Source organism: Somniosus microcephalus, chromosome 13 (assembly GCF_052327205.1).
Source record: "Somniosus microcephalus isolate GS21.2 chromosome 13, FLI_Smic_1.0, whole genome shotgun sequence".
NCBI lineage: Eukaryota > Metazoa > Chordata > Chondrichthyes > Squaliformes > Somniosidae > Somniosus > Somniosus microcephalus.
In genome coordinates this window covers 44298934-44313210 of record NC_140999.1, presented here as the reverse complement: position 1 = coordinate 44313210, position 14277 = coordinate 44298934, and the positions used below count along the sequence as shown (strand labels likewise).

Genomic DNA, 14277 nt, shown 5'->3' with positions numbered 1-14277 from the left:
AGGAGATCCAGATTAATCAACAAAACATGTGTTTTAATCACTTTCTTATTGAGAACTCAAGGTTGTAAAGAAAAGATAAGATAAATTAGGAATTGTGATTAGATGACATCAAGCATGGATTTTGAAAGCCTAAAAAGAAAAGACTTGCATTTATATAGCGCCTTTCACAACCTCAGAACATCCCAAAGCACTTTACAGCCAAAGAAGTACTTTTGGAGTGTAGTCACTGTTGTAATGAAGAAAACATGGCAGCCAATTTGTGCACAGCAAGCTCCCACAAACAGCAATGTGATAATGACCAGATCATCTGTTTTAGTGATATTGACTGAGGGATAAATATTGGTCAGGACACAAGGGATAACTCCCCTGCTCTTTTTCGAAATAGTGCGGTGGGATCTTTTATGCCCACCTGAGAGAGCAGGCGGGGCCTCGGTTTAACGTCTCATCCGAAAGACGGCACCTCCAACAGTGCAGCACTCCCTTAGTACGGCACTGGAGTGTCAGCCTAGATTTATGTGCTCAAGTCTCTGGAGTGGGACTTGAACCCACAACTTTCTGGCTCAGAGGCGAGAGGCTACTGACTGAGCCTAGAGATTATAGGAATGACAGAAGATAGAGAGATGAGGAGTTTCACCGTTTTGAGATCCTGGGAATGAACCAGTCAGAGTAGGAAATGGTGCGATAAATCTTGATTTGAACACAATGAGAATGCAGAGGAAGAAGTGTGCTTTAGGATAATGTAATTGGGGCATGAGAGGAACAAGAAGACCACTGACTGCAATAGTATAGGTAAAATACAGAGACAGACATAGACTTACAAAGAGAGAGGGAGAAGCGAGACACAGTAAGAGAATTGGCAGCTAGAGGTGGGAGGAGGATCAGTTGCCAGACAAGCTTTTGCTTGTAACCTGTTTTTGTGATACAGTCCCAGTGATAGAAAGAATTAGATGGCTTCAGTACCTTCAGTATGTAGTTACCGGGAACGACGTCTGTTATATCAATCCACTGGCAGTCAATATCTGCGTTGTATGTATCATAACAACCGGGACCTAATCCCTATTGGGAAAGTGTAAAGTGTGAAAATATAATCAATCAGTTACAAACTTACAGTTCTGGAATGTGTTAATCTTCAATTTTTTTTTTTTAAATGAGGGCAGAAAGTCCCAGGTTTGAACTTGGTCTGTGGCGAGTAGTGGTATTTGCACTGAGGCGATGGGGAAGGAGGGGGTAAAAAATCAGCCTGGGTTTCCTGGGACTATGCAGCAGTGACCCCTGCTTTGAACGTGTGTTGGTCTGCATCTGTGTGCATACATATATTGGGTGAGAACAGAATTAAATTTGGCTGTGATGCCCTCCACAGTCGAATAACTTGATGACACTCACTGTCCAGGCTCATGCATGAAGGGTGGCCAATTTGGTGAAGCGCCAGCACCCATGCAACTGTACCCCAGGATGAGTCAGCATCTTCAAGCAAGAAGGAGAATAAATTGATGGGGGTGGGTGGATGGGAGGGATTTCAAAGTACACTACAGGAAACTTTGGTTTATCCGGAAGTTGTATGTCCGGAAACCTCAATCTAACGGCAGAAATCAGCAGCCGTTTTTTTCGGGTTTTTTTCGTTTTTTTCTTTTTTTTTCTTCTCCTAGCATTTTTTTAAACAGTCTCTGGAAAGCCTCTCTGAAGCTGTTGCTAAGCTACAGAGACGCTTCCAAGGTACGGGCCGACTGTTTACAAGCTGTTGCTAAGCAACAGTGTTTGTTGTCAGATACGGAGATGAAAACCTCCGTATCCTTCAACATTAGCGCTGGTCTGTCTGAAAGTTTTCATAGATCGGCATCACGCCGGTCCCGTCGGTGCCGGATATCGCGAAGTTTCCTGCATATGGGAGCATATAAATAACCCACAATGGACAACTATTGACGAGTGAAAATGGGTCATCACCGAGGAGCAGGTTAGAAAGGGCTTATTTGGAGCTGGGGACCCATACATGCCAACCTGAAAAACGAGCAAAGGCTGACCAGAAACCTCCCTCACCCCTCCCCCCCAAAAATACTGACAATTCAAAAACAGCTCTGGACATAGTCCTATAACATGTAATTACATTAAGAGTGCAGCGAGACTCGGGCTTGTTGTAAATTAAGCTGCAGGTATACCTAACACTCCGCACTTGCACAGTATACAGTTGTGGCACAAATTGAAGGCATTCTCCCTCATTTCTTAGAAGCATAGAATGATACAGCGCAGAAGGAGGCCAATCAGCTCTTCGTGCCTCTGCCGGCTCTTTGAAAGAGCTATCCAATTAGTCCCACCCCCCTGCTCTTTACCCATAGCCCGGCAATTTTTTTCTTTTTAAGTCAATATCCAATTACCTTTTGAAAATTACTATTGAATCTGCTTCCACCATCCTTTCAGGCAGTGCATTCCAGATCATAAGAACTCGCTGCATAAAAAAAATGTCTCCTCATCTCCCCTCTGGTTCTTTTGCCAATGACCTTATTCTTGTGGAGGAATTGAATGCCACTGTGGATATGTATTGGTTCTCTTGGTTACTAAACCCGATTGGTAAATTGTTCTCAAATAGTTTATACAGTTGTCGCAGGGACATGGAGACACTCTTCTCCCTCAGTTTATGTTGGCACTCTCCTCATCTCTCTAACCACCCCCCCCACCCCAAGCACTACTCCTCATCCCAATCACCCACTGCCACTCCCTGCTCCTCTCCCACCCATCAGTGCTGCTCCCATCTCCTAACTCCTGCTGCTTCTGTTCCAACAGACTAAAAGCTGCTGCCTGTAGGCAGGAATTCCTGATCTTAAGAGAATTCCCTCACAGTGTGCAGTGATATTCAACACCCTGCAACAACAGCAGGAGGTAGGAGCCTGGAGAAGTGCTGAGGGGAGGAGCCCAGAGCGGTGCCAAAAGGAAGAGCCTGGAACAGCACTAATATTCATCATCAAATGCAGACAATGACCTGAATATGCTGACTGTCCACATGAAACCTGGATGGTCAAATCCAAGTTGGGTTAGAACTCCAAAAGAGGAAAGTTTGGACTGGGATGTTGTTCTCTGAGAGTGGGAGACATACTGTTGCTGCACGATAGTCCTATCTGGTACCATTTTATTTATTTCTCTTATGACAAATGAGTCTCAACACGCCAGAGGAAGATGGTTGTTTTTTACCCATCAGACAGCAATACGTGTCTAATGGTTGGTGCATGTCCAAACCCACACCACCCGACAAGATATTGATGCCATTGCAGCCTTTTACCTGAGTGTGTGCTGTGCATGCATATCTCCTTCGGATGCCAGGGTCACACGTAGTGTCCTCCAGACAGAAGCTGGCTTTGTGCCCTTCAGCTACTTTCCTCTGCGTGGTGGCCTCCAACAGATCGTAATGGCTAAACTGATCCATACTGTGATAGTGCCTGAAGTGAAAGAAATTCACAGATAATGTGGAACTGCGGCAAACAGATTGGGAAATTCAAACCCTGCTCAGTGCCAAGTTAGGTCATCAGAGCTGGGGCAGAAGTTGGGACACTACAATTGGCCTCAGTGTCCCTGAGTTAGCGAGAGGAAGCAAAATAACCATGGTTCCTGCTCCTGATCCCTGTCCAATGACTACTGCTGGGAAATGTGGCTATGTGAATTTCAAGTTAGGGCATGATTGGGCTGTGATGACCTCTATGGGTGACTATCCTGCTACAGGCATTCCCATGCAATGACCAAGTGGGTCTGGTGCTGGAGGGTTTCAGTTGGCCGTGGAATGGTACCTCAGCATGGAGTGGGAAAAAAAAGTGTAGGAAGGAAACACTTTGGTCAGTTTCAACCAGCTCCTAGTGGGCACAAGGCCATAAAGTACCCATAATCCAGCACAAATTAGTAATAAGTTAGCAATCACACTCGAGATAAGCCACAGGATGGTCAACGTGGACAATGGAGGCTGACACACTTGTGTAGTAGGGCTGCTGTTACAAGGCACAAGTTAAAGCAATATGATGGAGCTTCCTCTGTACTTGATTCTTGTTATAATTGACTGCAGAATATTTGATGTTAATAGTGAGTACCTGAATTGAGAATGTGTTTAATTTGTGCTGGGTATGCTCCAGGTACGTAAAGGTCATGGCTCTTACAATACAACCTGAGGTCTCTAGTGAACTTGAAGGAGAGGCTAACAGTTTCCCAGGGCCCAGGGCTGCATCAGCTCCCAGACCAATCTGAATTTGCAATCCCAATCAAATAAATGGAGCTGCTCCATGACACAGGTGACCTTTCTTTATCAGTGACAGTGACTTTTCCCTATCAATGATGTCATCAGAGCAACCTGGAAGAAATTAGATTCAAAATGGTGGGGAAAAAATTAGATTTAAAAAAAAACACAAAGGAATATTTTAACAAACAAAACACACTTTTTTCCCCCATAGACATGGGGAGAGCACTTTGAATTAAAGACCTTCCTTACCGTTTAATGAATACGTACACTAGTGATAGTGGTAGCAGGACAGTACTGCATGGTCATTCATTTTTTCAGAGCACACTCACACACATGCCTGTATGTGCTTGGAAAAGCTCAAAACTGAAACTTGCCCAAAGCTTTGCATTTTTCAGTCCTCTACAAGGCCTGTCAACTCTCCAGCACTACCTTGGCAATGCTGCTCATACAAACACTGCTGCTCATTCTCAGAACTCAATGTTTAAACATTTGTAATTTATGAAGGATCATTTTTCTTTCTAAGTGTTTAAATATGAGAATGCCAAAACTCTTGGTTAAACTCACAATGGGCAGGACCTCTTTGAAATGGTGGCGTATTTGATCTCGGTGAGTGAGCTTTGATTGATCCTGGCTGAACTATTTAGCTGTAATCTCTTGCAGCCACACAATGATCCATCATGGACAGAGGAAGAACTGACAGAGATACCGACCCAAGTGAACATACTGCAGCCTTTTGTTGAACGACATGTGGCACCACAAATACCTACTTTGAGAAAATCTCCCAACCCAGACTCCTGGAACAGGTCATGAACAAGGCCACCACAGGTTTGGGGTTTTCACAGGAATATGGATAATCCTGTGAACTGAAAAATCAGTAAAACCCATAATAAAAATGGAATGTGATTTATTCAGACACCAAGGTGGGAATTTTGCCAGCCCTGGGGAGGCGGGACTGCCGGGAAAATGGCAGAAACTGGGAGCAGGTATCGAACCCGCTTCCAACCCGCCTCCGTGCCATCTTCCTGGGAGGCGGGTCCCCGACTCGCGCAGGGACCCGATTCATCGAGGTGGGAAGGGGATTACAGCCAATTAACTGCCTGTTAACAGGTAGTTAAGAGGCAGTTAAGAGGCTTATTCCCATTTTACCCCTGCAAGTGCGGGCTTCCCGACGGCTGCGAAACTCACCAGGGTCAGCGGGGGGTGAGAGGGATCAAAAAAGCCGCTGTGGAGGTGAGTGATGGGTGCAAGTGTGGAGGGGTAAGTATGAGAGGTGAGTGTAAACTGTTAGAAAAAGTTTACTTACCTTTGTTTCTTCCTGCAGGCTTCAACCGTTGGGGATCCAAGGCTCCTCATCTCAACGGCAGAGCTGACAGAATGGCTGCTGCATTCTCAGATGCAGCAGCCATCTGCTTTCTGCTGAGGAAGAGGTTTGGTGAGCCTTCAGTACAAGGGCTCACCTTAGAACAGAGATTGTCAGTGTTTGCCAGCTTCTCAAAGCGATGAAACGTCATACGCGGACATCCTCTGTCACTGGCTTTCGCTTAATTGGCCAGCTAAGCCTGCAGGGCGGGCTTAACAAGGTAAATCAAGGGAAAATAGCGTGGGTTGGCCGGACGTCGTTGGGGGCGGGACTGAAACCCGACAACCAGCAGTCCCGCCCCCATTGACAAAATCCAGCCCCAAGTAGTCAATGGCCCAGGTCAGGAAGCATCGTTAACACTTGGTGAAACTGAGGTCCTCTCACTCACAGTGCTTGAATCCCAACCCCTGCAGGACAATCATGGAGGCATCATGAGCTGTACTCCTAAAATGAATCCATGGTTCAACTGTCTAACTGGAGAAGGATGTGCAAGATGAATCACTTAGAGAATAAAAAATCAACTCGATGTTTACCATGTTTCAGAAACTTGAGGCCTTTCTGAAAAGAATGTGTGAGCACATAGTTTAAGATGCTGAGATTCCTGTCTGAAGCAGCAGTGTTGATAATTACAGCCTGGGCCATTCACCTGTGCTCCTCAGCAGGTTTGCAGCTCCACGTGCCCCTGGCCCTCCATTCACAGTCTGCCTGGCTGGGATATTCACTAATCTGGGATTTAGCCCTGTTCTCTCTTTCCTCTCCTGTCCACTAAAGAAAGCAAAGGAATGCTTTAATGAAACAAGACTATCCAACATCAATAGAAGATGTGATAGGGCCCTGTTGAACTATAGCACCAATAGTGCTGTGTGTTGTGAAATGCCACTTTCCAATTGCTCAGAGTGACACATTTCAGAGCAGGCGCTCAGTATATGGGGCTCATGGCTGAAGTTCGTCTTTCCATGGTGCAATGAGTTGCATCTTTTTTGATTGCATCCTGTAAGCACAATCCTGCTTGGCAAGGGAGCTTGATAAATTCATGCGACAGTAACACTGGCGCAAAGGACTCATTTTACCCACAAACTCAATCATCAACAGCAAAGTATGGGATAGACATATTTAGATCACACTGGCAATTAATTCCCTGCCGTGAAACAAACTTACATTCGTTGTACTTACTGGTGACAACTGTGCCATTCCCAGGTATGGCGCGGCTTGTTAGGGAGAAAGTCAGCAGTCCCTTGATTTTTGACCCTTTGAGGGAACCGTAGAAGCACCCTAATGCTGAGGTCACTCGTTCTGGGACTATAGGCAGACCTAAAGCAGAAAGCCAGACATGCTTTAAACACAGAATTATTTCCAAAAAACAACTGTTATTTGAGTAGGATGATTTCAAGCCAAGTATTCGAAAAACACCACTTTTCCAATATAATTATACTTAGCTGAAATGACAACAGTTGTACAAGAACCAAGAGAGTACAGCACATTTAAGGCATCCAGATGCAGACAGACAAAACAGGACAGGAGGGGTTTTGTGGCTTGAGTTCTCACCTTTGCTTTGCTAATGAAAGTGAATTGAAAACCTGAAGAACGAATTTCTCCACATCATGAGACAGCAACGTAAATGAAAAACTGGACATTTTAATTTGATAATCAGACTTTCAGGGCTGAATTTTCCATGGTGGTAGAGGGAGTGATCGGTGGCAGGTCGGGTGGGAAAATTGGTTTTTTTTGACAGCAGGTCAGGAACCCGCTGTCAACTCGCTACGATGCACCTTTTCCACAGGCACATCTGTCAGCATGGAGCCGACCCGACCTGCAGCGGCGGGGGACCCACTTGAAATCATTATGAGGTACTTTACAGGCACTTAAGAGCCTTTTTCCCCCTACTTTGTAAATTTCCCTGCATGGCCACAGGATTCACACATCTCAAGAACCACATCTGTCAACCTGAGGTGTGAGTTCCATGGCCATTGCTCCAGCTGATTACTTGACAGCATGGAAAACAAACCAAAATAAAAACCATGTTGATTACATCAGATAACAGATTGATGGAGATTCTGTTCTACTTGAAAAGCTACTGGTAAATGTTAATTTTTCACTGGCCATTCTCGGCTGCTGTCTTCCAACTGAACAGTAATTGCAGTGAATTGATCTGCACTATAAAAAAGACTTGCATTTATATACTGCCTTTCACGACCACCGGACGTCTCAAAGCGCTTTACAGCCAATGAAGTACTTTTGAAGTGGAGTCACGGTTGTAATGTAGGAAACGCGGCGGCCAATTTGCACACAGCAAGGTCCCACAAACAGCAATGCGATAATGACCAGATAATCTGTTTTTGTTATGTTGGTTGAGGGATAACTATTGGCCAGGACACCGGGGATAACTTCCCTGCTCTTCTTCTAAATAGCGCCATGGGATCTTTTACATCCACCTGAGAGAGCAGATGGGGCCTCGGTTGATGACATATACCATTTAAATAAATTTGTATGTTGTTTCTGATCAAGCTTTTCTCACAGAATGCTGTGATTGTCCAGTTACACATTAAATCAAGTCATCAACCGTAACAATTTCATTCTCATCACTCATTCTACTGGTTCAATTTGCTTGCAGTCCCTGGAAATGACTAATTTAATTTTTCAGTCCGAGACCTCAGGGTGAATTTCTGCAGAGGTTCTCTCACTTGTCCATTGTTAACTTCACCGGAAGAGCTGCAGAAATCACAGAAACGCATTGTAAACACCACTTACACTGTTTGTCGGGGATTCCGCAGCTCTTCCGCTGAACTTGCTTAAGATTGTAAATCCACCCCTTTACAATTATATCTAAAATTTGCTTAATTTTATGTATTACCTATACACACACATCTTTTATTTGTACCAGTTAGATACAAAAATCTATAGATTTGTGACTAAAGCACCAATAACTTCCCAATTAATGTACTTTTTTAATTATGTCCTTGATCGTATTTGTCGATGGAGTCATATTACTTAATGATAATTTTTTTATATTTCGGTCACTCGTATATAACTTATTATATTATTGTACAGTAAAGATTCAACACCCACCATGTTAGCTTAAACTTAAAATTTAATGTGGCCATGGTCCCTTTAAGGATCCCAGCTTAAAACACGTCATGAATGACGTCACCAGATCCGCTCCATCTCATTGGGCTGGGTAACGTGCTGGGCGGGCTTAATAGGCCCCATTAAGGCAAGTCATTTTCTACAGCAGGGTGGAGCCAGCAGCAGGGTCGGGACTCGCCACGGATACCAGCCGCACCGGACCTGCCAAGATAAGGAAAATTCCGGCCTCAATGTCCCGTTCAGAAATTGCTGGACATACCGGGGGTAATTTTTAACTTCACCACCTGGACAGTAATCTGGCAAAGCAGATTCCTCACCCATTGTGGAACCTGCTGGATTTTCATCCCATCAGAATCAATGAGGTGAAGTTGAAAATGACCCCACGGTCTGATGTAAAACCATTTGGGTGGTGAACCCATCAATGAATATTTACACTGGAATGGGAGCCTGCGCATTACTCAATTTAAGTTATGTGAAGTTGTTTGAAAGCTTTACGTTCTGCCACTCCTTAATGGCTGGGGAAGATCCATACAGACTATTGGGTGAGAAACCATGTCACTAGTGAGTACAGGAGATCTGAGGTACTCAACCAGCCCCTGGCCAGAGAAAGTGGCTCCCAGCAGTTTCCACGACATTGCTCCCTCCAGAGGCAACTACTTTCTTAGGCATGTCTCAGCTCCTCTGCAAGTAGCAGCAACACTTCACACCCTAGAGTTCTGCCACTGAACTCAGGGCTGCAATCGGCCACAATGCTGTAAGGCAATGCACCATATAAGTAGTATAGACGGTAGACCTACAAACCACACATTACTGTGCCCCATATTAACGTATAAGTAAAATTCCTTGATCCACATTTTAGCGCTCTGTTAAAAAGCTGGAGCTTTTCTCTGCTGCAAACTTGTGCTGTATTTGACTTGGGAGTGCTTGTTGAGGTAGTGTAGAGGGAGCTTTACTCTGTATCTAACCCATGCTGTACCTGTCCTGGGAGTGTTTGCTGCTGACAGAGTGTCTGATTTGGGGAAACGTTCCATTCCCCAGCACTAACATGCCTCACATCAGCACACAAAACAAAAACAGTAACAAAAAACCCTCATTACCTTTATTTGGGCAGTAACCTGTTTTTCTCACTGTCAGTGTGGACTTGGGGTATCAAAACAGAACTAATTTGGTTGAGCAACCAAAAAAATAAGCTTTTGTGTTGAAAAGCTCACTTGTCTCTTTTAAAGGAAAAATCTAGCAGCTAGTTTTTCATCTTAAAATTAAAAAAAGTGATTTTTCAACCTGTTACCACACGATTACGTAACGGGCATCATCACCCTGCCCAATATCCAGCCAAAACTTAATGATGGGCTGGCAGCTGCGAAGGGAGGTAAATACACCAAGAGCGGCTTTTACAGAGAATGTAGTCAGACAGCAACTGTGGTTGGGTTTGGGACTGTGGCCAGGGAACAGTGGCTATAAGGAGCAGTAAAAGAACCAGTGAGCATTTGTGGTCTGCGAGTGCGCTCAGAAGGCAAATGCACTTGCGGGCTGGTATGTTTACAGCAGTGCTTTTCGCTAACTTTTTGTTGAGGGCCACCAATCAAAACTTAAGTTCTGCTTAAAAGCTGTCCGCAATGGTCCAACACAATGTACCACAGAGTGATAGGGTGCAGCTCCGTACCCACAATACTCCACATGGGGCACTCTCATCCATGGTATTTGGCATGTAGAAGCCAGGCACTAGTCCTCAGGAATGGAAAAAACTATTATGGGACTGATAACCCCACAGAATCTAGAAGCTCTGGAGTTTTAATACAGCCTTTTCATTTGCTTTGTGGGTACTGGAAAAACCCCATCTCCCATAACATTCATTCACTTCTTCTCACTGGATAGAAGGGCAGGGATCTGCTGTGAATCTCAGACCTGCTAACACACCACAGCCATGGAAGTTATGACAGGAGGCCTAGAGACAGGTGGAGCTGCGGAGGGTTCACAGCTAATGGGAAAAAGGGGCTGCAAACAATCCCTAGCCCACTTTATGAGTAGCACCGATCTAAAGTCATAGCCTGAAGATTGGCCATTGAGAATAAAACACAAGATCCTAATTCCTGGTGACAACAGGGGGCTTAAATAGGAGGACATGTTCATTGGACAGCAGACCTTGTAGCGGCAGGTAACTGCTAGTCGGATGGTGGCCATAGCACAGTTACAACGAAGAATGGAAGATTCCTTTGCATCAGCCTTGGCCTACTTGGTCACACTGTTGCCTCCAAGTCAGAAGTTCGTGGGTTCAAGCCCCACTCCAGGACTTTAGTACATAATCTAGGCTGACATTCCAGTGCAATATGGAGGGAGCTCTGCATTAGTGGCGGGGCCGTCTTTCAATTGAGACGTTAAATTGAGGCCCTGTCTGCGCTCTCAGGTGGACGTAAAGATCTCTATTTGAGGAAGAGCAGAGGAGTTCTCCGTGTCTAAGCCAACAGTTATCTTTCCACCAACACTCCTAAAACAGTTTAATTGGTCATTAATCTCATTGCTGTTTGTGGGTTCTTGCTGGGCGCAAATTGGCTACTGCATTTCTCTACATTACAACAGTGGCTACACTTCAAAAGTATTTCATTGGCTGTGAAGCGCTTTGGGAATGTCCTGAGGTTGGAAAAGGTGCTATATAAATGCAAGTCTTTCTTCACAATCTGCAGGTTTTTAAAACCAAGCTCGGCAGTATCAAACCAGCACTGCTCATCTCCTACTCTTTTTAAGGTTGGTGATGTCTCACGCTATGGGGCTTGGCCCATCAACCAGGCCTCTCAATAACAAAGCAAACTATTGGAGCAGGTGATGCAGGAGAACCTAGTAATTGTGTTTCTCAAAGGCAAAGATTTTAGGATTGTTGTATTTCAGGCAGGATCACAAGTGAACCTGGCTATTTAAGACTGTGTGCTAATTCTTACTTCAATAGATTTGGATCACTTTAAACTAATTGGGCCAAGTCTCACATCTGAAGGATATTAATTTTTTATGAATTGTATATTCTTCATCATGCCATGTTTTTCTGGTCTTACTGTTGCCAGGTCATCATTGCATTCCACTGAATTATTTCAGTTATGTAACCTGTGGCACTGAATGAAATGTCACCACACTTTTCTGTTTAAGTTCAAAAATAAGACCACATTTCCTCTTAAAGGGCCAGGACCACTGCAGTACTGTTAAGTGATTGAGTTGGACTAAAAAATGTTAATTTAATAGAAGCCTCAACACAGAAGGAGACTTATGTAAGGAGACCGCTTGGCCCATCTTGCCTGTGCTTGTGCTAGATCTTCATAAGGAGCTATCTAATCCCACTTCCCTGTCCTTTCCCTGCATCATATAACATCCTTCCTTTTTAAAAGAATGTTATATTCCTTATCAAATACTGGAGTGCTAGTGCTGGAACAAAGAAAGAAAGACTTGCATTTATATAGCACCTTTCAAAACCACTGGACATCCCAAAGCGCTTTATAGCCAATGAAGTACTTTTTGAAGTGTAGTCACTGTTGTAACGCAGGAAACGTGGCAGCCAATTTGCACACAGCAAGCTCCCAAAAACAGCAATGTGATAATGACCAGATAATCGGTTTTTGTTGTGTAGATTGAGGGATAACTCCCCTGCTCTTCTTCGAAAGTGCCATAGGATCTTTTACATCCACCCGATAGAGCAGATGGGGCCTCGGTTTAACATGACTTACCAGGGGAAGGCAGCAGCAGCCAACTTCCTGGCACCGGGGGTGCTTCTGCTGCTCAGGAAGGGAGGAAAAAGAGCGGGAGAGCAATAGTGGTAGGGGATTCTATCGTAAGGGGAACAGATAGGCGTTTCTGTGGCCGTAGACGTGACTCCAGGATGGTTTGTTGCCTCCCTGGTGCCAGGGTCAAGGATGTCACTGAACGGCTGCAGGGCATTCTGAAGGGGGAGGGACAGTCAGAGGTCGTGGTTCACATTGGGACCAACAACATGGGTAGGAAGAGGGATGAGGTCCTGCAGCAAGAATTTAGGGAGCTAGGTAGCAGATTAAAGAGCAGGACCTCAAAGGTTGTAATCTCTGGATTACTCCCGGTGCCACGTGCTAGTGAGTATAGGAATAGGAGGATAGAGTAGATGAATGTGTGGCTAAAGAGTTGGTGCAGGAGGGAGGGCTTTAGTTTCCTGGATCACTGGGTCTGCTTCTGGGGAAGGTGGGACTTGTACAAGTCGGACGGGTTGCACCTGAACCAGAACGGGACAAATATCCTTGCGGGGAGGTTTGCTAGCGCTGTTGGGGGGGGGGGGTTTAAACTAATTTGGCAGGGGGATGGAATACAGAGTGGAGCTATAATAGGGGGTGATGTACAGCCAAATATAGAGGAAAAAACAAGTCAGCTTGGAAGGCAGAGCAAATATGTAACGGCACAAGGGAGTAGGGCAAGGCTGGATGGCATTTATTTTAATGCAAGGAGTCTTGCGAATAAGATGGATGAACTGAAGGTGTTGATGAACACATGGGAGTATGATATTGTTGCTATCACGGAGACACGGTTGAGGGAGGGGCAAGACTGGCAGCTCAATATTCCGGGGTATAGAATCTTCAGGCGAGACAGAGGGGGGTGTAAAAGGGGAGGGGGTGTTGCAATATTAATTAAGGAGTCAATTACTGCTGTAAGGAGGGATGATATATTAACAGGTTCCTCTAATGAGGCCATATGGGTAGAACTTAAAAACAAAAAGGGGGCAAGCACTTTGCTGGGAGTGTACTATAGGCCCCCAAACAGTCAGGGGGAGATAGAGGAACAGATATGTAGGCAAATCTCAGAGAAATGTGCAAATAATAGGGTAATAATAGTGGGGGATTTCAACTCCCCTAATATTAACTGGGATAGTCAGAGTGTGAAAGGCTTAGAGGGTGCAGAATTCTTAAAGTGCATCCAGGAGAGCTTTTTGAGCCAGCATGTAGAAAGTCCTACAAGAGAGGGGGCAGTACTGGACCTAATTCTAGGGAATATGGCTGGGCAAGTGGTAGAAGTGTTAGTAGGTGAGCACTTTGGTGACAGTGACCATAATTCAGTGAGATTTAAGGTAGTCATGGAAAAGGACAGAGATGGACCGGAAATAAAGGTTCTAAATTGGAGGAAGGCCGATTTTAATATGATAAGGCAGGATCTGGCCAAAGTGGACTGGGATCAGCTACTTGTAGGAAAATCCACATTGGAGCAATGGGAGTCTTTCAGAAAGGAAATTGAGAGAGTACAATGGCAACATGTTCCCGTAAAGGTCAAGGGTGGGGCCAACAAGCCCAGGGAATCTTGGATGTCAAGGGATATACGAGAATGGATTAGGAAAAAAAGGGGGGCTTTTGGCAGATACAAAGGACTAAAGACAGAGGAAGCCCTAGAGGAGTATAAAAAGTGCAGGGGGATACTTAAAAAAGAAATTAGGAGAGCAAGGAGGGGCCATGAAATAACACTGGCGAGCAAAATAAAGGAAAATCCTAAGATGTTTTATAAGTATACTAGCTGGAGTGCCCGGCGGTGCCGAGGGTTTTTTGAGGGCATGTTGTTATGAAAAAAGTACAAATAATTTTTATATCTATATATATAAATGAGTTTGTCTGTCTGTCTGTCTGTGTGGGAA

At 44.7% G+C, this 14277-nt stretch overlaps 1 protein-coding gene across 1 annotated transcript in view; it reads right to left on the bottom strand.

Annotated features, from left to right (window-relative positions):
- Positions 1-14277, bottom strand: part of loxl5a (lysyl oxidase-like 5a) — a 59452-nt gene that overhangs the window by 23527 nt on the left and 21648 nt on the right. Inside the window, exons 3-5 of the mRNA XM_086004871.1 lie at positions 6744-6881; positions 3269-3425; positions 961-1056 (exon numbers count right to left, since the gene is read on the bottom strand). Coding sequence (XP_085860997.1) covers positions 961-1056; positions 3269-3425; positions 6744-6881 — 391 coding nt within the window. The remainder of the gene's footprint in view (positions 1-960; positions 1057-3268; positions 3426-6743; positions 6882-14277) is intronic.